Source organism: Nicotiana sylvestris, chromosome 3 (genome assembly GCF_000393655.2).
Source record: "Nicotiana sylvestris chromosome 3, ASM39365v2, whole genome shotgun sequence".
In the NCBI taxonomy this organism is placed as follows: Eukaryota; Viridiplantae; Streptophyta; class Magnoliopsida; order Solanales; family Solanaceae; genus Nicotiana; species Nicotiana sylvestris.
The window spans coordinates 207,924,039-207,946,285 of record NC_091059.1 but is presented as its reverse complement, the minus strand read 5'-3'; the positions used below and the strand labels follow the sequence as shown (position 1 = coordinate 207,946,285).

General features: G+C 35.1%; 3 protein-coding genes across 4 annotated transcripts; 1 reads left to right on the top strand and 2 right to left on the bottom strand.

Moving 5' to 3' along the window:
- Positions 1–55: 55 nt before the first annotated feature.
- LOC104229764 (zinc finger protein VAR3, chloroplastic) lies at positions 56–4,256 on the bottom strand. Its single transcript, XM_009782465.2, has 7 exons — positions 3,765–4,256; positions 3,125–3,242; positions 2,577–2,920; positions 1,579–1,635; positions 1,088–1,210; positions 520–618; positions 56–425 (listed from the first exon to the last, which is right to left on the bottom strand). Exons 1-7 carry the CDS (start codon positions 4,124–4,126, stop codon positions 308–310), a joined length of 1,221 nt encoding a protein of 406 aa, XP_009780767.1. The 5' UTR covers positions 4,127–4,256; the 3' UTR covers positions 56–307.
- Positions 4,257–10,311: 6,055 nt separating this feature from the next.
- Positions 10,312–17,626, top strand: LOC104229767 (outer envelope protein 64, chloroplastic). The gene is made up of 13 exons (XM_070171423.1): positions 10,312–10,686; positions 11,704–11,856; positions 12,088–12,212; positions 12,362–12,487; positions 13,198–13,377; positions 13,449–13,593; positions 14,006–14,174; positions 14,792–14,926; positions 15,043–15,243; positions 16,026–16,153; positions 16,234–16,285; positions 16,749–16,818; positions 17,168–17,626. The coding sequence occupies exons 1-13, from the start codon at positions 10,484–10,486 to the stop codon at positions 17,248–17,250; spliced, it is 1,770 nt and encodes a 589-aa protein (XP_070027524.1). The 5' UTR covers positions 10,312–10,483; the 3' UTR covers positions 17,251–17,626.
- Positions 17,627–18,167: 541 nt separating this feature from the next.
- Positions 18,168–21,915, bottom strand: LOC104229763 (uncharacterized). 2 transcript variants are annotated; one of them, XM_009782463.2, is made up of 7 exons: positions 21,374–21,915; positions 21,192–21,268; positions 20,494–20,556; positions 20,309–20,410; positions 20,059–20,130; positions 18,963–19,041; positions 18,168–18,830 (listed from the first exon to the last, which is right to left on the bottom strand). In XM_009782463.2, exons 1-7 carry the CDS (start codon positions 21,768–21,770, stop codon positions 18,316–18,318), a joined length of 1,305 nt encoding a protein of 434 aa, XP_009780765.1. In that variant the 5' UTR covers positions 21,771–21,915; the 3' UTR covers positions 18,168–18,315. The 2 variants fall into 2 exon arrangements, with proteins under 2 accessions (XP_009780765.1, XP_009780766.1); XM_009782464.2 differs by having other exon boundaries at positions 18,168–18,827; positions 21,374–21,913.
- Between the last annotated feature and the right edge of the window lie 332 nt (positions 21,916–22,247).

The following is a 22,247-nucleotide window of genomic DNA, read 5'->3' as shown; positions in this document are numbered from 1 at the left end:
ACCAAAAAGTTTATAAACTAACCCCACGCATTTCTCTTCTATTAATCATCAAGCGAAGACAAAAGTGAACACTGTTAAGATTCTACGTAATGTTATAATTACAAGTTATTACACAGGACAAAATAGCAAAAGAATTCACAAACATCTCACAGTTGCTGAAGTAACATAGAGAGGGAAAAATGCAAGCATATATATATATGTTATTCGCATTTTCATATCCACTCGCCCGAAGAACCAAAAAAGTAAGTCAACCATATTTGTTGTAATGATATCCTTGATCAATTGTATGAGCTGATCTTAAACTACGTTAGTAAGGCTTTGTCCAAAGTTGCTGCTCGTATTTTGACTGCTTCTTTGCATCCCTGGGACGTTCACAATCACACTTCTTGCAGACCATGTTTCTTCTGTAGTTCAAGAAGTCGCATCTGTACAAGAATCCAAAAGTATGATGAGTAGAATCCACAAACCCACTCTCCCGGATTCAAAAGTATGATGCAGCATCAAAGAAAAGTTACTCACGAGGGGCATTCCCACTCTCCCGGATTCAGCAGTCTCTTTGGGCGCAGCTCTGGGCAGCGTAAGCATTTGGTATTGCTAGCAAAATTCATGAAGGCACATCTACAAAGACCCAAAAAAAGAGAAAAGAAGAAAGAAGAGAATTGAGAACCCACACCAGTGAAAAGGAAAAGGGAAACGAGTTGGAAGGAGCCATAAAGGCTACAATAACGAGATCAGTTCAACAACATCCTAATATTGTTCTTAGATTAATAAAAAGGACGAGTATTTTCTCATCATAAGCGAACAATGTGATATTGCAGAAGGGTACACTCAGCATGTTTATAGCGAACTGATATCAGTTTATACAGAGAGTAAGTCGGTAATATTTATAGTAGGCCAATGATATCCACAGTTGACTCATAAACTATGAAACAATATAATTTGCCAAGTGAGGTTTTAAGAATAGATCTGCTTCATAACAGCAGTATATTTTTTTGGATAAACTGCGTGATATTTAGTTTTCATTAAGAAGAAAAGGAAACCTATGGAATATTTAGTAGCTGGTAAATTATATGACGTAACAACATACTGTGGGCAAGTCCAATCTCCAGTTTTCATTTCTTGAACCTTTGACACACGAGCATCTTGACTAGGTCCTTCTGCTTTGCATCTCAGGCATTGTGCATTGCGGGAGAAGTTCATAAAGTCGCATCTGCAGCAAGTCAATGTTAGGACAAGCCCAGAATGTGAGCACTAGGAAGTGACATCAAAAGGAAGAAAAAAGAGGACGAGGGAGGGTTGCTCCAGTTGGGGGTTCAAATCACCCGGGGGGACCCACTGTTACCCCAGGGATTGGCAGTGATAGAGGTTTTGGTTGTGCGGTTTTTGAAAAGGTTACCGAATCTAATAAGAAGGAAAAAGAAACTGGGCACTCTGACAATCCAATCAGAGTCTAGACCACTCATTGGATGGAAAGCTTCATTGTGAAGTCCTCCAATAATACTTAGACAGAATTATTGAGTGCATATCAAACATACAGGTAAAACACAAACACACATGGCAAAGTAACTGAGAACTTACTGCGAACAGATCCAATCTCCTTGCTTCATATCGACATTAGAATGTTTTTTATCTCCCCTACAGAGAAGCATGGTACATTCCAGTGAGTATCAAATTTTTGATTTTAGAATCTAATACTGTTGAAAAATGATTATCTCATCCCAATGCATTTCAACTTATAAGCAACAAGAAAAATCTTAAAATAGGAAAGGTGAAATCTATAAATAACCTCTTACAAGAAGTACAATTATTCGCTTGAATAAATCAGTATGAGCAGCCACTGACCACAATAAAATAGGAGGTTTTAGGCCTCCATGGTTTTTTACAATGTTGAAATTAAGAAAATATCTTTTTTAGATCTCTTATGTGTAAACGCAAATCTCCCATGTATAAAAAAAGAGATGGGGTCATAAAACTAAAAACAAGTTTGTAATGGGCCACAAAACCATTTGACCCCCACAATAGTAACAATAACCATCATGTCCACACTTCACACCAATGTGGTCCTAACTTTCTCAACTTACTATCCCTTATCCTAAGTTAGCTTAGAGTTTATTAGTTAACAGTTAAACCACGAACATCCGAAGTTTGATATAGATATAGTAGAACATAATGGCCAATACATTTTCTAAAAAACTTGATAAGATTGGAGCTTATGGATTGAGGAGAAGTTAATGGGAAAAGCATTAAGAAGTTCTACTGGAGGGTTAGGTTTTTCCTTCGGGTATAATTATCATATAAAAAGCTAACCACCATAAGTTAATAATTAGTCTTTTAATACATATTAGTGCAAAATTTCAACAATGTGTGAATGGTTAATCAAGTTTAAATAGAATTAATGTTTTCCTGCTTAGACTTTTGTAGTCCAGGATAAAGGACGTACAAGTTATGTTATATCAATGGAACTTGAACGGTATTGATATCAAGGCACATAAGTTACAGTATTCCATTTTACTCTGCAAGAACTACAGTATTTTCCTTTTAAGGAAAAAATCATAATAACCTTCAAGAAGACTTACTCAAGACCAATTGAATCTCTTCTTTTCATTTGAACATCTTCCCGACCATCCTTTCTTGAACGAAGAGACTGTTTTTTTTGTGGAGAGTCCTTGGGAGCAGGTCTTGGATGCTCAGGATCAAAAGGCGTCTCGCTTAATTCAACCAACTCTGAGAGCAATTTTCTTGAAGATACTTCAATAAGCTCTCTACCAGGAGACATTGCTCCGCTTGAGATAACGGCAGGATCTAAGGCATAGATAAGCAAGACTCGCAAAATATCTACTGTACGTGCAACACCCTCATCATCCTTCAATATCAAGTAAGCCCTATCACATGATCCACGGAGAATGCAAGCACCGCATACCTGCAAGTAAGTTCCTTACATAAACCCTCAAAGAACAAGCTCACTGAAAGAAGATGACACTTGAACTGCAATCAATATAACTCGTCCTGAGTAGAAACTAAGAAACAATACTACAACAACAACAACAAACCAAGTGTAATCCGACAAGTGGGGTCCGGAGAAATTAAGAAACAATGAATTTTAAAAATTTGAAAGGCAACTCACCTCTCCTTCATCAAGGTTTAGATGCAGCCTTAGCCTTTTCCCCGAGTTAACGACCTTCCTGAATAGATTTGGGCAGCCCTTTTCCACAACTGTCTGCATATCTTGGTTGGACAACTTTCTGCAAAGTAATACACATATGCTTTCAAATTTCAGTTGAGGTGGGAATTGCAATACACAATCTCAGTCAGATATTGTAGTCTCTGTCTTTCCTCGAGATGCAAACATTTAGAAAGTTTCTGACAACCAATACAGACAATTTCCAAGTCAAATGTGTTAATTTCATTTACTTTACTTTATTATTAATATTATCATCATTATCCTTTTTGTGTTTTGTTTTAGCCTCTTCTAAATTTGAAAATTGAAACCAAGGATGCATAAAAAGGATTCCCATTATTATTCCAACGGCCACAAATCTAAAGTATAACAGACATTAAGTAGATTATCAATTTAACTTATCAAAAAAACTACATCATTTTATCCTTGAGGAAAGTTTCAATCTTTGAGCCAATGAGTATCTTAAATTGCAAACGGAAACGTTTTAAGACCGTAACACCAGCTCTTTCTTTCCCATTTTACTTAATTTCATTGACAAGCAATGTGCACTGCAACAGCTAAACTGTAAAAAGCAGAACTTTCTTACTTAAAAATGTCGGAACGGTCGCGAGAGAAGTTAAGACAAGCATCTTTTAACAGAGTCATATCCGTATAAATACTCGCATCACCATCTTCACTCTTACTTTCAGTGACGTATCCTTTGCTTTTCAAACGGTCCACGAAAGCTACCCATTCAGGCCACGGATGATTTCTAGTATTGACCACTGGTTCGATTGTATTGGTCTCAAGTGTAGCTGAGGTACAATTGTACCTGCGGAACCGTACAACAGGCGAAGCCAATGGCTTTATGAAGCGAATTGGGTTGAATGGAGTAAAGGTGTTTGTAGGCTTATTATGGTTTCGGACAATAGAGGCACCGAGTAGAAAGAACAATCTAGAAGCTGACATTTTTACAGTATTAAAATGCACTGTTTGAGATTTAGGTTTCGTTAGAAAACCATGGAAGTTGAGGTTGAAGAAAGTGCAGGGTTTTTGATAGGGTTTTGATGTTCAAAGATCACCTTTATTTTTTTTTGTTGATAATTTTCGTTGCCGGCATTACCAGTAAATGAGAAAATGGAAAAAGGGGCAAAATACCCTTGTACTATTAAAAATGGTTAACATTTACCCTCCCTTATTATTTCCGTTCAAATCTACCCCTGTCGTTAGTAAAGTAAACAAAAATGCCCCTGTTACTAATAGTTGTCCATAGTGGCACAACATTCACCAACTTTTAAGCCTAGGTAGAGTCCATATCATTATTTTTTTACGATATAATTTAAAATAAATAACTAAACCTACCTCTTCCTTAATTAAAATCTTCCTCCTCTAAAGTCTACCATTGCTATTAAAGGAGTTTCGAAACTAAACCAAACTCCATTTTGCAAACTCTGTCTTTTTTAAAAAAATTCGGATTGTGCAATCTACATCCCACAAATATGTCTATCCCTGATGGAGATCTCATCGCCAAGCTTGCCCCCAAAGAAAAAAACCCAAAAAGTGAATGGCCAAACAAATTGTTGGTTTTCACCGTTTCGGCCTGCCAAGATTGTGTGAAAATTGATGAAGATCAGAATTTAAATGCGCCAAAGAAAAAATTTGAAGTTCTTTTTGGGTTTTTTTCTTTGAGGGCAATCTTGGCGATGAGATCCCCATTAGAGATAAATACATTTGTGAGACATAGATTGCACAATCCGGATTTTTGAAAACAGACGCGTTTGCAAAATGAAGTTTGGTTTAGTTTCGAAACTCCTCTAAAAGTAGGCTGAAATCTAAAGAATAATGCTGGCAGTAGTAGTCTTTAGAAGAGGAGAAGACTTTAATTAATGAAGGAGTAGGTTAAGTCATTTGTTTTAAAAAATATTGTAAAAAATAATGACATGGAGTACACGTAGACTTGACAATTGATGGGTCCCGTGAGAGAGATATTTTTGTTTGCTTTGCTAACAGCAGGGGTAGATTTAAACGTAAAGTACATGTGAACTATTTTCAATAGTACATGGATATATTTGACCATTTTTCCATGAGGAAAATTAAGGGAGTGAAAAAACAAAAAAGTCATTTGCATCTGCAGTCCGAGAAAATTCATTAGATAACCACCTTCGTCCCTCTTATTTTTATTACGTAAAAAAGAAACCCAATTGGCCATAAAAAAATCGTTTTTTTCGATTTCGCTTTTTTCGAAAACAGTATTTGGTCATAAAAATTTTAATTTTTAGTTGAAGATGAATTTTGGAATTTTTCAAAAAATTTAAAAATTCCAAAAGGTTATTTTTAAAATTTTCACTCAAATCACCCACAAAAATTCAAAACAACCCAAAATTATATTCCTGTCCAAACACAACTCTAATTTTCAAATGTCATTTTTACTTATTTTTTTTATTTTTCAAAATTTTACAATTCTTATGTCCAAACGTCCAAAAAGGCTTTTTTCACTATTTTTTGGATTTTTAACTAGTGTGTGAAACTATTTTTCAAAAAACTAGTTTTTGGATACGCGCTTTGCGCGTGTACCAAATTGATTAATGTATACTTAAAAAATTCTCATAAATATTATTAAAAAATATGTTTAACTTATTAAATAGAATTTTAACAAAAAAATGTAAGTTCCAAAAACGATGAATATTGATTCCATTTAACTGACTCAATAAAAAAAATCAATTCCACATAAGTTCTCAAAAAATTCCGCATAGGTCCTCAAAAATTGTCTTGTTGTGATTTGTCAAATATCAAAAAAAATAATCTTTTTATCTTTTCGAGATTTGGGAATAAATAGGTAGGCCGTATAATTTCTAGGAAAAATTGATAAGTTATAATATAAATTTTAAAAATAATTAATATTGAGTTAATATTTTACGAAAAATAACATGAACACGAATGCTCAAGTACCAGTGATTTTCTCAATGCCACCAACTCTAACTTGTGCTAGAAGTACATGTACAAAGGGACTCAATTTTTTATAAATTGATGTATATACAATAGTCCAAATATTTAAGTTGGAACAAAAGTGCACATCCAATAGAACTTTAAAATTCTATATCAAATTCATGAGATATTTACCTTCCTAATTTGTATGTGTAGTTACAAAAAAAAAAATGATACAAACGAATCGTTTGATATTTAATTAGTTGATTTTAATATCCTAAGAATTAAGATTTTACATAGTGATTTAAATAAGGAAAGCTTTAATAGAAAAAGTTCTATTAGGAAAATAATAAAATAACTATTTCTACGTATTAGAAAAATAACTTAAATTACTATTTTGTCCAATGTAAAAATTATTTTAAAAGGGTAAAAAAGGTGAACGACATTTCGCTAAGGGTCTTCTTGCTTTTAATATAGTATAGATAGATATTGAAGACTACTAATAATTAGCAAATCAAAAATATTTGATAAAATTTGAAGTATTAAAGATTAATAATAGTGTTTGGATGTTAGTTGGAGCAAGTAATACCAAATTAAAAGTTAAGATAGTTGTAAGAAAATGCATTCCGGAGTAATGGAAGTCACTTTTATCTTAGAAAATAATTTTCTCATTAAAAAGAGTTTATCGAAAAATAACTTTCATCATCGTACCAAGTAATATTGTAAAAGTTTATTATATTAAGAAAGTTTCATAAATAAACGTATAAACAATTTTTGGGGGGTTTCCTGCGAGTACTTTGTGTAAATTATCCATTTATCCTCAAAATTTTAACTTTAATAAAAATATTTAATTATTTTACCAAAATTGATTAAATTCACGAGGTGTAGCATATTTCATTCAAAGTAGTGACTGAAATAAATACTAATAACTAAAATATCATCATAAATTTTTATACAAAGTTAATATAATAATTAATTAATAGCGCACTTATTTTTCTTGTTATTTTTTTATAGTAATGCCCCAAGTGAAAAGATAATTTTGTTTGAATAGTTTTTTGAAATCTATATTATTATAAAAATATGAATAAAATACTGGATTACAAAATAACCTTTTAACATTAAGCAAATTCTAGACATTAACCTTGTAATCGTATTAGTTTTAGGACATAATTAGGAATCCTACATGATTACCTTTAGGAATCCTATTAGTATAATTATTTGTTGGCATAGATATTAGCCTTGTAATCCTATTATTCTTAGGATATACTTCTTAAAAAATTTCTATTACTAATTAAATTTGAAAACGTATTATATTGTCCAAATCCATTTAGAAATAGGAGAACCTATATTATTATAGAAACACAAATGTAATATTGATAGATCAAAATAGCCCTAAAATATTAAACAGAAGTACTTATAGGGAAATGATATAACTGTACGTTAATTTTTTTTAATATTTAAAATTTTAAAATTAATACAATCTTGTAAATTGAATTCTTATTAAAAATATGTATGAAGGTTTAATAAAAATCAATTTCACAAAAATCCTCCATATTGGTAATACATTACCACTTTATAATATTCAATACCAAAAAAAATAAAAGAAATGCTAAACGGACCGCATAAAGCGTTGAAATTGAGAAATAATTCTCACGATAATATATTATTATATTATATTTGAATTGCTTTCCTACTCAAGTAATATTTTTTATTATTAGCTTTTCATGTAATATAGAAAAATATACAAAATTGATAAAGAACAACTAAGAAAATTTTTAAGAATATAAATGTGTGAGAAAAGAAAGAAAATAGTTGGTAATAGCCAATGTCACTAATGATTTTGTAAATATAAAGATCTAAAAGTAGAATGTCATCGATATGTTTACTCTTTAAAAATAAAATTCATGGTAGATAAAATTATAATCACGGTTAAATATTCAAAGATAAGATGAACTAATATTAAGAATCTAAATCAACAAAAAATAAATTATATTTTATGTTAAAACTAAATAATCAAATCTTTCAATTAATTATTTAGCAAGAGAATCCAATTAAATTATTTTTTAAATTTATCATATGAGTAAAATTATTTTTCAAGTTAAAAATAAATAAATTAAGGTATATAAATTTATTCCATAAAAAGAGTGTTAGAGATTATAAAAAAAATAGATCACAAGGAAAAAAGATTAGTATAATATTAATAAGGCCATACAAGTGTTTGAGGAAGTATAGTCAAAACTAAATCCTGAACAAGAATAAGCTTTCAAGCTGTATTATAACAGTCGACTTTGGTATAGCGAGATTTTTGTAGATACCTCCGACGGAATTGAAATAATATTCATATGTTATTCATTACTTGCAAATGTCAAATCAAGAGGCATGATACTATTAGTAATAAGAACAAGTGGTGTACCAGCAACGATTTTATTACGAGGTCATACAACTCACTTTAGATTTAATATAGCTCTTCAAATAACTGAAATAAACATCATAGGTATATTAAATCAGAGCAATGGTGCTAAATTTATAAGAAAAAACAAAAGTGATAATATGGGATGCAACTCTTTTGGCTAAACGTCAAATGATAAAAATAATTGCCCAGAGTTTTAGAGATATATTATATATCAATGAACCGTTTGGTGAAAAAGTAATAGTTTGGGAGATGAGTTATGTCGAGTACGATCAGTAGTTCCAAAATTGATCAAAGCAGAAACTATAAAAAGGTAGCATGCCAAAATTATACTTATGACCTCAAATAAAAAAATATTCAAATGGTAGAAAATATAAAAATAAGAACAAATCCAACATTCAGTGACTTCTTGCTTCGTGTTAGAAACGAAGAAGAGCATACAATAAAAGATGATTCGGTTTTTCAACACTTGGTTATCAACCTCATGGTAATAGTAGTGTATTTAATAAGGAAAAAATTTTCATCATTAGATTAAAACACAATTTGTGCAAATTACATAATAGAAATCAATGAGTTATGTTAGCTAGTAGAATTGAATACGTTGATCAACTAAATAAAAGGTTGATTGCTAAGTTTTATGGTAAAACAAAATATTTTTTAGTTTTGACGCAGCAAAAGATGATACCAACAGTTACTACCACGAAAAATACTTAAATACCAAATGACCTTCTATTGTATATGTATGTCATCAACTTTATTATTTGTTATGTATGTTAGTGTCACCATATATGTGATAGACTAAGTTAAAATTGATCTTCCATTGCATATAGGTTAATTTTGAAGAAAATTATGCTTGTTATGCTACTGAAAACTTAGATTCGCTGAATAGCTTATGTAATAGTACACATATGGTATATAGAAGTTTTTACAATATAACGTCATATATGCAAAACTTATGATATTGGTCAATGTGCTTCTAAGTATGTGTTTATCCCCGAATTCAACTTTCATTTTTTGAAATTAAAGAATATCCTTTTAAATTTATGTGAAAATAAATTTGCAGTATGTTTATGTTTTGTAGTTATAATAAACAAAGCACAAGGACAAACATCCTAAATATTGAACTATATTTACCACAATATGTTTTCTTACACAAATAACTATATGTTGCACTTTCAAGAAAGATATCAACATCGACAACAAGAGTTCTAGTTATGGCAGGGTAACCAAAGCATTAGAAGGAAACATATACAAAAAAATATCGTATATAAAAAAGTGTTCGGTAAGATACCATTATAGTAGATACAAACTACAATACATAATTATTACTTAACATGACTAAAATTGATCATTTATGTAAGTTCTGATGATATCTTTTCATTTTGAATCACGTATTATGCTAATATAATAATAATTTTTCGGCATTTAGATGATTGTTATAATATTGTAAATAAATTTTCTTATTAATTAAATTTTATTGTTCCTTCATGTAAATAAATATTATTATTATTAATAAATATTAGTATTATAAATATGGTTACTAATGACATAAATAAAAGGTCTGACTAATTTGGATAGAGCCACAATTAGAATGTCTAAACAATTTCCTGAAATAGTTTAGTAATTCCAAAGATGCGAGGCTTATTTAAAACAGTCAAAATATTACGGGGGCGTCTTGCAAAATTGGCGGAAAATTCCTACCTTTTACCAAATAAGATTCACATCCCAATTCAACTACTTGAATTCCCAGCTCAGAATGCTGTAACCTTCTATCTAGGTTTCCACTGTTCTATCCTCAACCCCCACCCCCACCCCCACCCCACCCCCACCCCCACCCCACCCCCCCAAAAAAGGAAAACAATCCAAGAAAGTATTAAAAAACAAACCCCAAACTCACACACAAACTGGTATTATCATTTTACGGGATTGCGTCGCTATAGAAAATCAATCTTTGGAGCAAATACAACAGTTGAGTTTTCGCGGTGAATAAAATGGCGTCGCAGGCAGCAAATTTGTGGGTATTGTTGGGATTAGGATTAGCTGGAATACTCATAATGACCAGAAAGCTTAAGAAAGCTGTTAAAGCTGACTTTGGAGCCTTTGTTGAACGGCTTCAGCTTCTGCCACCTCCTCAGCCACCTCCTCCTAAAGCTCCTCATCCACTCACTGGCCTCTCTTTCGTCATCTCCGATGTGTAAGCTCCTTTAATCTTACCCATATATATGCTCTGAGAAAGATTTGGGAACATAAGTTTTTTGTTCTTGTTACTGTTTCTTTTTACTACTATTAAACTTGTTGTAAAACGCGACCCCCATTTCTCTCTCCACATCCCCTCCCCCCCCCCCCCAAAAAAAAAAGATTTATTTTTTTATCTAGTGTGAGGTAGCAGCTGACCGGTGGAATAGTCGAGGTGCAACAGCAAGCTGGCTCAGACTCCGGCGTCATAATAAATGATCCATTTTGTCTGTTCCAAGTGTGTTCAAATATGTCAGAATGAATAAAGAGGATTTAAAAAGCCAGAATTCAACTATTTCATAATTTGAGAGTGAGACGCAGTTGTTGTTTGATTTTTTATTTTTTTTTGATGAAGTAAGTGGTGTATTATTGACAAAAGCATCGAGTGGATGCACATATTACAAAATAAAAGAAGATATCAGCTCCTAAGAAGAGAGCAACAAAAAATCTATCATAAGACTAGAGAACTGATAAATTCCATAAATTGGTCAGAGTTATACATAGGGGAGAGTTTAACCCAACTAAAAAGAGTGACCAAACATCTAGCCTTGAGTAGGTATCTAGCAGTTGAGATGCCATCAAAGCATCTTTGATTCCTTTCTGTCCATAAGCACCAAAGGCAGTTGTTGTTTGATTTTGCAACTGTATCAAGAGTCTTGCTTGAGTATTAGGTTTGCGTAGGTGCCCTTGATGACTGAAGTGAACTTCTATATATTGGGATGGAGAGCTTCATAGAGGCTTTGTCGATTTTAGGGATAGGTTTCTATAATGCTACATTCTATCGGGAGAGTTTGCCACACATGCTGTAGGATTCTCTTTCTTGCTGCACTTTTTGGTCCCACTTGTTTTTTACTTGTCAAATTCCCGTTGGACTTCTATTTGAAGTTGATTTGTTTATTTTTGGGAAACAGTTCTTTCCAATCTCCTGAATTCATATATATTGGAACTACTGAAGTCATATTTTTTGATTGCCCAGATTCGATATCAATGGATTTGTGACAGGGTTTGGAAACCCAGAGTGGTCAAGGACTCACGAACCTGCTAGTCAGACGTCTCCAGTTGTTTCTGCACTTGTTGAAGGAGGAGCCACATGCACCGGAAGAACTGTTGTAGATGACATGGCATTTGGGTTTGTTCCTGAACTTTTCACTTGTTAAAGTTTGCCTCTTTTTTCTAAGATTAGCAGGCACAGTATGTTGGATCCTGAATTTGAAATTTGAAAGTATGAGCATAAGTGCTAGTTATTTGTTATTTTCTTGGTTAGTGTTACGTTTCCAATTTGTTTTGTGTCACACATATTTCTGCTGCACTTTATAGTCCTTCTCGTGTTGTTGATTATTCTGTCATATTTACTGTGCAGTATTAGTGGAGAACATATACATTACGATACTCCAACAAATCCTGCTGCTCCTGCACGGATTCCGGGAGGATCATCTAGTGGGGCTGCTGTTGCTGTGGCTGCAAAATTTGTTGATTTTTCCTTGGGTGCGTCTTTTATATCTCAAACTATGTCAATCTGTTGCCATTTTGTTTGTTTGATTGAGCGTGCATCATAACACGTCATGTTTATAGGAAATGAATATAGACTAATTACTGGTAGGCTCGTCTGAGTTACAGTACAATTTGTTATCCAGGAACCGATGCTGTTGGAGGTGTGAGAGTACCTGCTGCATACTGTGGAGTTTTAGGGTTTCGGCCATCTCATGGAACTGTTGCTCACACTGGCATAATTCCAGTTTCAGCTAGTCTTGACACTGTTGGTATGTGTTGTCGATATAATCACTTGAGATGTGCTATAAATGCTTCAGTGAATGGCATCTTCTATTCATTTTCACGTCTTTCAACTTCACTTTTTCCCCCGAGAAAGTCTTGTGAGCATGACATCTTGGTATTGCAGAGCTGATACCAAGAGTTTTAGCCTTTTCACCACGGAACTTATTTTATTCCAACTTAAGATGACTCAGCACATCATGTACTCAATTGTGGATTTTTTCATACCCAAGGGACACCGTAGCTGATTTTCTTAGCTGAAGATAATTGAATTTGAATGACAATGCAGGCAAAGACCTTTTAAAGGAAAAAAATTGAGTGAGAATGCAGACAAAGATTTCCAGCAACTTGGTCTTATACTTTTCTTACCATAAGTTGCTCTTTAGCTCGAGTAAAAAGCAGCCCCACCTCCAGCCTTGAGGTTGGGGGTTCAAGACACCAAAAGAGTAGTATGGGAAGGGCCACTGTTGACTCCTGGGGAAGAGGGTTGAGGGTGGGATATTTTTTTTTGGGAAACTAGGGTGGGATAGATGTAGCTTACCATGTCAAAATTGCTCTTTATGGTCATGTTTTATATTTGCTATCGTTGAAGTCTTGATTTTAATTTAGGTATATATGAATTTACAAAATAACTAAGTTGAATGTCAAGGCTGTGTCTGGTATTCTGTGTTTAGCTATAGTGAATTTGGACCAACTGCAGGATGGTTCGCTAGAGATCCCAGCATATTGCGCCGTGTCGGGCATGTCCTGTTGCAGGTTCCATTTGCTAGTCAGCGTAATCCCAGGAATGTTGTGATAGCAGATGATTGCTTTCAGTCAGTAAATTCTGGTGGTCGTGTCAGTCAAGCGGTGATCAAAGCTGTGGAAAAGCTGTTTGGAAGTATGTGTTTGTAGTTTGTGCTTTCTTATGATAAACTTTTTCACACACCTTCTGAGAATCACCTCTTGCAGGACAAATCATAAGGCATGAGAATCTGGAAGCCTATCTAAACTCAAAAATTCCAAGCTTAAAACAGTTTGCTAGCAAAAAGTCCAATACTGAAAGAAAATCTTCATCAACAAACTTGCTAGCATATTTTATGCATATACTTAAGAGGTGAGATTTAGCTTGATGCAGCAGAGATCACTAGATGCACTTATTACTGGTCCGAAATTTGGGGCACATTATCTGATGGAAGCTTGCAAAAGTAGTTGAACCTTTCTAATCTATTTTGTGCTAGTTTTTGCTATGTTATTAAAGCATATATATTTGGGTCACCTGCTCTTTTGATGACTTGCTTGAAGAGGGTGGTGTATGGGTTCCAGTACACACTCTGATCTGTGATGAGAAGAAATTCTAATGTTCTGTCCTACTATTCCTCAACTATTTTTAAAGCATTCACATGTTACGCTTACACATAAATGATCCTACCTGATGTTCTTTGAATGGGGTAATTCGTAGCGTATTATGGTGATAATGATGTTTTTTTGCAATGCCTTTCTAAAATTGGTTTTTATGGTTTGTGCAGACACGAGTTCAAACAAAATCATCTGGAGTGGATCAATGCTGCAAAGCCCAATCTGGACCCTGTTATTTCCGCACAAATTCAAGGAGGACCGGAGATCACAGATACAAATATTGAAAACTGTCATGCAGTTAGGAACGAATTGCGTTCAGCTCTAAATGATCTATTGAAAGTAAGTAGTATTGGTTTTCATTTAGTTAATTTTGCTTCTTATAATGGGTTGCCTGGATTCTTTCCAACCCACCCCTTGAGTAAGTATTATTAGTATTTGTTTAGTTAAAGTTGGTTCTTATAATGGGATTGCCTGATTTTTTCTCAGCCTACCCCTTTATTTGGAGGACCAAACCTTTGAAAATTGCTTGTCCATGTGGATTATGAATTTCAGCTAGTACTTTATCACATGAAACTGTTAAAGTTTGATAACAATTAAGACCCCCTTGTGGCCATTGATTGGTTAAAATTTCTAATGTTGCTTGTTTCCTTTGCATAAGGGATTTCATGGTAAATACATATATGCTGTTACTGCTTCATGTGGTTTTTTGTTTGATGAAATTTTACTTGAGAATAAAAGATTGAACATTGCATGTCTTAAATACATGTTTTATATGGTAGAGTCTGTCATTTACCTGTCTAATGCTCAACCTCAGCTCATTGGATAAAGTTCTCAGATCTTGCTGCTTTTATTTCTCTACTAACGTTATGTTGAAGTAATCTTGCCGTAAATAATATCTTGATATCTCCTGTCTCATGCTGTCATCTCACTCTTGCTGAAATTCATTGTTTCAATAGGATGATGGAATTTTGGTTATCCCCACAGTTTCTGAACCTCCTCCGAAGATTGGTGCAAAGGAGATTCAGTCTGAGGACTACCAGATTAGGTCATGCTCATTTTCAAGCATAGCTAGCATGTCAGGTGGCTGTCAGGTGAATGGCTTTCTCTCTTGTGCTTCTGTACCCCAAACCCACAAATTTAAATTGGCCTTGGGTACAGTTGAGTGTTGAATCAGACTTATCTAATGCTATGTGCTTCCCTGCTGTAGGTCTGCGTACCAATGGGATTTCATGATAAATGCCCAACTTCTGTGTCTTTCGTGGCGAGGCAGGGGGGTGACCGATTTTTGCTCGACACTATTCAGAGCATGTATGCGCCACTCCAGGAACAGGCAGAAGTGGCCACAAAATCATCAACATCTGGTAATGCCATCAGTAAGGAAGCATCTGCTGAAATGGCTAAAGAAAAGGTAAACGAAGGATAACCTGCTGTGGATCTTTAGAGGGACATTGCTGTCAATTTATTAAATGTAGAGTGGTCGTTAGCTATAACCATTGGTTGGCTTTATCTGCTCTACTTACTAAATGTGCCAGGGATCAATTCTCTTGTTCTTTGTATGACGTTTTTATTGGAGCTTGTCGCTTCTTGCATTTGTCCTGAACCCTCCCACTTTTTAGACATCAGGCCTTTTATGGTGTACAATATGCTTGATACTTATAGAAAGTGATTTGCATTTGCATGATGCCCATAGATTTTTTTCTTTCAATTTCAGAACTGAAACTGTTCGCCAGGACAAACATTTCTAGGCGGATCAAAAGTCCCATTAGCACCCTATGTCAGTTACATGGTTCATCCTACCACTTAATTGCCAACCTCAACTAGAGGAACATTAGCAAAGTAGTGCTATGTATCCTATCTAACAGATTTCTTGAAAGGAATAAGGTGATGTGACCAAGTTTCTTCAGCCCTGGCAGGCTTTGAAAAATTATAATATGGAGTCATAAGCCTAATAGTGAGAGTTCTGTGATATAAGCTGGAACAATTCCGAGCCCAGCAGTCAGAGCTTGATTGACAAAATTTGGAAAAGCACTAGAGCTCAGGAGCGAGAAAGTTATAGTTGTTTAGTGAAAGTGACAAGCTGGCTATTCTGCTAATGCACCTTCAGTATTGCTTTGTTCTGTCATTTTGTTGGTTATTTGGGAGCTCCCTTAATATAAGATTTGGTCCTTATACTATATGGCTTTTTCACAGGGTAATCAAGCCTACAAAGATAAACAGTGGCAGAAAGCCATTGGCTTCTACACAGAGGCTATCAAACTCAATGATAATACTGCCACATACTTTAGCAACAGGGCTGCAGCTTATTTGGAGATGCGAAAGTAATTCTTTTATCCATTTCCCCCTTTTTCTATACCCGTGCTTGTCAAATGCTTATTCTCTAATTCAAATCTCCATCCAGTTTCATCCAGGCTGAAGCAGATAGTAGTAAAGCTATTGATCTTGATAAGAAGGTGCGCTTTCCTACCTCACCAACTCCTGCGTGTTTAGCTAGTATATGTTTCAGTCTAATCCATTTTAACCTAGTAAACCTCTATTTGTTTTCTTATGTGGCCTTTATTTCTTCAGCATATCATGTGATTGAGTGTTATAATTCTTTTTAGAAATTCTGTTGCTTTAGTGATCCTGGAAAAGGATGTTGTGAGGTAGAGACAAAGTTAATAACTGGTTGGCTTTTTGGCTTATGTATTATGGGTTTTTGGGGGATTTCAGAGGAAGAGTTTGGGTACTGCATTGAGAGGTTTATTAGTGGACTTGTGTGTGTGCATTTTATAGGAAAGGGTCAACTAGCTAAAGCTGGTAGTACCATATAAATATATCTCCCTTTTTAAGCTTGTGATTCCATTTGCTTTATATCGTGATCACGTTTCTTATGCTTTTCTGAGGAGAGCATTCTTTCTCTTTCTTTCCCCACAGAATGTGAAAGCTTACTTAAGAAGGGGCACAGCACGGGAAATGCTGGGCTACTGTAAAGAGGCACTTGAAGGTGAGTCTCAATAACTTAAGCTGTTAATTCCTTCATAAGTAAACTTTACGGTTGAATCACCTGAGCCACATGCTTCCACATTTAGAATGCTGTGAAGAGAAGTACTCTAAGATGGACTGTCAAATGCCACTTCAACTTGGACTATATACTTGATGCACTTTAGTTGGAAACTGAAGAAGAAAAACATGTGCTAAAAGATTTAGTTGGTTTCATAGAAATTGTACCCAATCTTTGGAGATCGAGGTGCTTGCGTAACTGATGACCGGAACTCATAAATGACCTGTCCATCCTAAAACTTTTGAAATATACTTTGCATTGTTCTCTTACATTCTCTAGTTTCCTTGTGCAGATTTCAGATACGCACTGGTTCTTGAGCCAACCAACAAAAGAGCATCTCAGTCTGCTGACAGACTGAAGAAATTGTTTCCATAGGTCTTTAGAAGGTAAACGGCTTTAGCTGCTTGTTGCTGAACCCTTTGTGTCAAAGCGGGTGATCTCAGCAGGAATATGAAGAATTGAAAGATTGAAAATACGAGGAATTGAAGGCTTGCGATGAAATTCTTTCTTTTACTGAGTAATTTGAAGATGAGGAGCAACCCCTTGATCTCGGCATAGTTTGGTGGCTTTAGTTTATAATATACTAGCGATTGCGAGTCTAGTGCAATTTTGTTTAGATTATTTTGCTTTCAAATTGTACCTCTCGAGCTATCTTTTTGACATAACCAAATTATATTATTGAAATGAATATTGAAATGAATATTATTCTGAAGGGCGGAAGTCCTAATAAAGGTACTCCTGGGGTTATGCATGGGAAGCATAAGTTATCCTCTCATTCGAAGAACTTCTAGTTCATATATTGTGTTTAATGTGCCGGAAAAAATCCACCTTTTGGGATTTTGGATAGAAGAACGAGGTCTTCAGAAAATAAAAGTGTTCAGTCGGGTGTTGCAAAATGAATGGTTATAGGACGTGAGCCTTGCTGAGCTCTCTAGGCTACATTTATTCAGCTTAAAGAAAAACACGCTTTATTTCATGCTTACCGTTGTGAAGCTCTGCAGAAACGTGTGGATGTGCATTTGTGACTGGCACTATATAAGGCTTGATGTAGGCTAACTAATCACTATTATAAAGGACAGTGAACCACCAACATTGACGACCCCGTAGCTTACTAATTCTGGGCAGCCGGTTCTTTTTTGTATCACTGAAGCTCCCCCAGCAGTTAAATCACTACTAGATTCAATGTTTCGTCGAATATCTTTGAGACCGGATTTACCACCGAAATAATACTAGTAATGATTATGATGGAGACTGATGATATATGGACGTCAAAATAGTATAAAGGACTTTATTAAACATTCCAGAAAGCTTGAAAACTGGTGATTAAAATGATGCAGGAATGGGGATATCAAAGTAGAAAGGATTTGATCACACTTTACACGAATATAAGGGATTTCTTTCAGCGTTAACTGGAAACTAAACCAAAGTGAACAAAAAATTTTAGAGTAAAGAACATTCATCATCCTCGCAGGCAAACAGTTCGTCAAGCTGTTCATCTGTCCACTGAAGCTGTGACACCTTCGACACAATTGGCTGTTTGTAATCCTTAACTTCATCAACTATCTGAATTTCTGGATCAAAGCGGTTCTTTATTGAACCAGCTCTTTTGTTCCCCGGAGAGAGGGAACCCGGAAAATTCTCTCCCATTTGCTGATTATTGTTTTTGTGGAGAATCCCTCTGTTTCTGTCTGTTCCTTCAAATTCTTTGGCAGCACTTTGTATCTGATTGTGACATTCTTTGTCTACAATGGATGTCTCCTCAAAGGCTCTAATTTTGTTGCAAATGTAGCTACTTGGAACTAGATTTTCCTTGTCCATTTGAATCTCCTTATGCAAACTTCCACCTGCAGACATGCATTCTGTGGTCCTATCATCTATGATTTCTTCAGTTGTTTCTTTATCTGGGATGGAAATACTCTGCAGTGCACAAGCTTTTCTAGCAGAGGCTGAAGCTGCTAAGTTTATATGAAAATCATTAGCCAGGTGAAATACTAGAAACCGTTCTCATATTCCATTGATAGTGCTACTGTCAAAAGAAAATCCTCCTAATATGACATAGTACAATAAAAAGAAATATCAACCCTCACCAATTTCAGGATCACTATGGTTGACTTCATATGCTGCTTTGCTGTGCATTGATGGAGGGGGACTTTCCTTGCAGAAAACCTAAAGGTATGGAACTTGAAGCTCTTAATAGGTACTCAAAGCTTTATCAATCATGACACAAGTTTTTTATAAGTCAATCATGATACAAGATTATGATTATGAACCTTATGTGGTAACTAGTGAGTGTGCATAAGAGGCTAACTGCTAAGTACTCACCATACAATACCAGATTAGAAAATACAAGAGAAAGAATACCAACTTACAGAAGTCTTCATCTGATAGTCTTAAGGGCAAGTGAAGAGGGATTTTTTTTTTTTTTGGGGGAGGGAGGGAGTACACTAGAAAATGTTATTACTCGGGGTGAAGGGGGATATTCATATTTGGCAGAATAATGCCTCAGGCAACCGCGTCCATCACAGGGCAAAGTAACATAACCGCTTATGCAGACTATTTAGGCACACAGAAGTATGGAGATCATGAACAAATAACCGGTGATACTACCATTGATCTGATAGTCCTCAGCACGACTTCCACCAACTTTTTACATTTACTATGCAAGTTGCATTAAGAAGAAATGAGGTCAATTGACAGTGAAAAGATATAGTTTCCGTTTTTTGTTTAACTTGAACTGAAACACAAAACCTTATCCATATAATATGTGGTGGAGGGCGATCAATAAATTTTGCCTAAATGAGGACCTGATGAAAGCACATAGATAACACTTTCTCTAGCAATTGTTGTTTCATAAAATGAAATGAACCAAGCCTATGATCATTTACGTGTCAACATACAGGATTTATAGCTGGTGCTTATAGTTGAGCTTTACGAACACATGGAAGGCATTCCCAATGGAACCTGGTTTTTCATCCCTAAAACACAACTTCTGACATGGAACTACAAATCAGTACATGATTGGGGGGAAGCTGGTTCAGCTAATTGCAGACATATAACTTCAAGAAACAAATGAAAACAAATTTCACATTTATATGTTTTTGTTCGTGAAAGATTGCAGTCTTAGTGATAGCTATGCATGATGTAAGAATTGCTTTTACAAAATAGTAGGCTAAGCATGTGCACCTCTGTCAGATTCCCGAGTGTTATGTTAAGATAATACGATGAACTTGAAGTTGAAGGGCAAAACACAGCAACCTGGAATTCCAAAATTAGGTAAACAGTTTTCAAGTCAAATGTGGATATATCGCACATTATGTTCAATATGCTTTTTAAATTAACATGGAGAAGACAAGTGGAGCCTACACCTCCAACCAAGAGGTTGAGTTTTTGATTCTTGAATGGAGCCAAGAGGTTGGGTCTTCGAGTAATATACCTTTTGTAGTATCAAAACTGAGCCAATGCAAATGTCCTTTCCATACTGACTCTCGCTAAGTACTTTGTGATGAATGCTAGCACCAATTGAACCTGTAGGATCCTAAATTTGGAACTAATTAAATCAGTTGCAACTTTGGCAAACTCCTTCCAGTGTTATCAGCATTGTGCTCGAAAGAACTGTACCTTCAAAGTCACCATCAGACCGCCAAGACCATTATGTGTACAAGACTTAACAACCGCCACAACCTAACAAAAGCAATAATTGCTATGAATTAGGCTATCACGAAAACAGAGGTCACAATACTGACTAATAGAAGCCAAAAGGCCTTTTGCACTCGTTATGGGGATATTAGCTTTTATCTCATCATATATTCTTACTACTAAGAAAGGCAATAGGAAAAATATGTTAGACAAGTAGATGGTCATATATGTATGCATCGAAGAGTAAAATTACTTGAATTAAAATTTCATAAAGACTATCAGAAATTGTACAATCCGGGACCTACTACTTCAACTATGGTCCCATTTCTCTCAGTAAAAGACATTTGCTGTTTTCATTTTTTTAATACTCGCTCTTTTCTCAAGTGATATGGCACTATTATTATTTGGAGGATCAGATAAGTTTTTCTTTGACTATCATTTCTATACATCTTTCTAAATACTTAAGTTATAGAAGACTACAGCTCATATTACCTTTTACTATAAATTTTCTAAGTTAGTACTCCTAAATTATATATTTCAAAATATAAAAATTAAACATATGCCGCCTCCAATTGAGACCAATAATTGGATGGTTTAACATCGTAGTCAAATGGAACAGTTACCTTCATTTCCTAGTGATGCCTTTATCCATGAATGGAGTAGGGAAAAAGTTAAAATACCTGATCAACCCTAGAAGCTTTTAGGCATTTATTGACAGAGCTCAAAGGCGTGCGAGGAATTATTCCGTTCTCCGTATCTGAATAAACATACATGTACACCTAATCCATGAAAAAATTTACCAAAAAAAAACGAAATGATAATAGTACCAATAAACAAAAGCTCAAATCCCTAATATACATACCAACAGATTTAAGGGCACGACGCCATAGATTGGATTTGAAATCATAGTCGAAGTCGGAAGAATTTTCGACGGCTCTCCTAATGTACTCTTGCGTAGGTATCAGATTGTCACCTTGAGAGGTCATGAGACTATGAGATTGACGATCGTAAGTTCGTTGAATCATTGCATATTGTACGGAACCTGCCGGTCCGGGAATGAGGCGTTGAGGCGGCGACTGTAACTGATGTTGAGAAGCTTGTGATTGTGAGGATTCGGAAGATTGAGAAGACGGCGGCAGAAGCGGCGGAGAATTTGAAGTGGAGGTGGAGAGATTAGAGTTATGGCGGAGACGCTTACAAGGGCGGAGGAGAGAATGGAGGTCGGAATCGTCTACATCCAACGCTTCCCATGGCTCCATCCTTGCAGTACAAGCTTTTGGAGGGAAAATCAGTAGAGGCCAGAGACTAAGGGGGATGGATTTTGTGGAGCTGGACTCCCACGCCCACTGTTAGTCTTATCCCGTGGACTTGGCCCATAATCGCGTGAAGGCCAGCCCAATAGCTATGACGGTTGCAACTCAAACTATAGATAGAGATATGTAATAAAAATAGCACGGGCTAGTCAGTTTTCGGACTGATCATTCAAAAATAGCCAGCATTTGTAAAGTCATCGAAAAATAGTCATTATTTTGCTGCAACACAGAAAGTTCCAGCATAATATACTGGAGATCGGTGCACTTGTGTATAAACTTCCAGCATATTATGTTGGAACTCCAACACGCGGAAAGTTCCAATATAATATATTGGAGATTGGATCACCGATGCTCCAATCTCCAGTATATTACGCTGGACCGGTATATTATACTGGAGTATTTTTTCGAATTTTGAACAGTATT

What these genes read in the sequence shown, in the direction of transcription:
- LOC104229764 (XM_009782465.2), bottom strand. Translation starts at nt 4,126, where the DNA reads ATGTCAGCTTCTAGATTGTTCTTTCTACTCGGTGCCTCTATTGTCCGA. An exon ending in GACCGTTCCGACATTTTTAA is followed by an intron (nt 3,243 to 3,764) that starts GTAAGAAAGTTC and finishes ATTACTTTGCAG; the next exon opens with AAAGTTGTCCAACCAAGATA. An exon ending in GGAGATTGGACTTGCCCACA is followed by an intron (nt 619 to 1,087) that starts GTATGTTGTTAC and finishes GGGTCTTTGTAG; the next exon opens with ATGTGCCTTCATGAATTTTG.
- LOC104229767 (XM_070171423.1), top strand. Translation starts at nt 10,484, where the DNA reads ATGGCGTCGCAGGCAGCAAATTTGTGGGTATTGTTGGGATTAGGATTA. An exon ending in CTCTAAATGATCTATTGAAA is followed by an intron (nt 14,175 to 14,791) that starts GTAAGTAGTATT and finishes TTGTTTCAATAG; the next exon opens with GATGATGGAATTTTGGTTAT. An exon ending in CTATTGATCTTGATAAGAAG is followed by an intron (nt 16,286 to 16,748) that starts GTGCGCTTTCCT and finishes CTTTCCCCACAG; the next exon opens with AATGTGAAAGCTTACTTAAG.
- LOC104229763 (XM_009782463.2), bottom strand. Translation starts at nt 21,770, where the DNA reads ATGGAGCCATGGGAAGCGTTGGATGTAGACGATTCCGACCTCCATTCT. An exon ending in TCGTGCCCTTAAATCTGTTG is followed by an intron (nt 21,269 to 21,373) that starts GTATGTATATTA and finishes ATGTTTATTCAG; the next exon opens with ATACGGAGAACGGAATAATT. An exon ending in CAGTTTTGATACTACAAAAG is followed by an intron (nt 20,131 to 20,308) that starts GTATATTACTCG and finishes TTGGAATTCCAG; the next exon opens with GTTGCTGTGTTTTGCCCTTC.